Source organism: Cinclus cinclus, chromosome 18, assembly GCF_963662255.1.
Source record: "Cinclus cinclus chromosome 18, bCinCin1.1, whole genome shotgun sequence".
NCBI classification, from domain to species: domain Eukaryota; kingdom Metazoa; phylum Chordata; class Aves; order Passeriformes; family Cinclidae; genus Cinclus; species Cinclus cinclus.
In genome coordinates, this window is record NC_085063.1 from 14,656,112 (window position 1) to 14,656,971 (window position 860).

General features: G+C 53.8%; 1 protein-coding gene across 1 annotated transcript in view; it reads left to right on the top strand.

Annotated features, from left to right (window-relative positions):
• Positions 1-562, top strand: part of KCNG1 (potassium voltage-gated channel modifier subfamily G member 1) — a 1,031-nt gene extending 469 nt beyond the window's left edge. The window contains 2 exon segments of the mRNA XM_062504972.1: positions 3-480; positions 482-562. Coding sequence (XP_062360956.1) covers positions 3-480; positions 482-562 — 559 coding nt within the window.
• The last annotated feature ends 298 nt before the right edge of the window (positions 563-860 follow it).

Consider the following 860-nt stretch of genomic DNA (forward strand, 5'->3'; position numbering starts at 1 on the left):
AGCTCGGGCAACATCTACCTGGACAAGGTGGGGCTGGTGCTGCGGATCCTGCGGGCTCTGCGCATCCTGTACGTGATGCGGCTGGCGCGGCACTCGCTGGGGCTGCAGACGCTGGGGCTGACGGCGCGGCGCTGCACGCGCGAGTTCGGGCTGCTGCTGCTCTTCCTGTGCGTGGCCATCGCGCTCTTTGCACCCCTGCTCTACGTCATCGAGAACGAGATGGCCGACTCGCAGGAGTTCACCAGCATCCCCGCCTGCTACTGGTGGGCTGTCATCACCATGACCACCGTGGGCTACGGGGACATGGTGCCCAGGAGCATCCCCGGGCAGGTGGTTGCACTGAGCAGCATCCTGAGCGGAATCCTCCTCATGGCCTTCCCGGTCACCTCCATCTTCCACACCTTCTCACGCTCCTACCTGGAGCTGAAGCAAGAGCAGGAGAGGATCATGTACAGGAGAGCACAGTTCTTGCTGAAAGCCCAAGTCTCAGATGAGCAACGAGTCGCAAGGCAGCGAGGTTTTGTTCACCACTCTCTCTTCCGAGACTAGGGACAATGAATGACATTTATGTTACTGTTTCTCTGCTGTCATTGTATCAGATTGCATCCTTTAATTTGCTCTGGGAGCACCTTACTAAGGTTAAATCCTCACATTAAAATGAAGAGAAGGAGCCCTAACCAGGACCTGCTGTGGTTTAAGAAGTCTGGTATTATGCTGTTCCTTCCTCCCCCCCATATAATGTATAGGGCAGAACTTTCACTGAGATCATGCAGTGAGATTTAAGGAATTAAAACCACTCTGGCAACAACAACAAAAAAAAGAGCAACATATAATTATGCACTTGATAGGCTGTTTTGCCA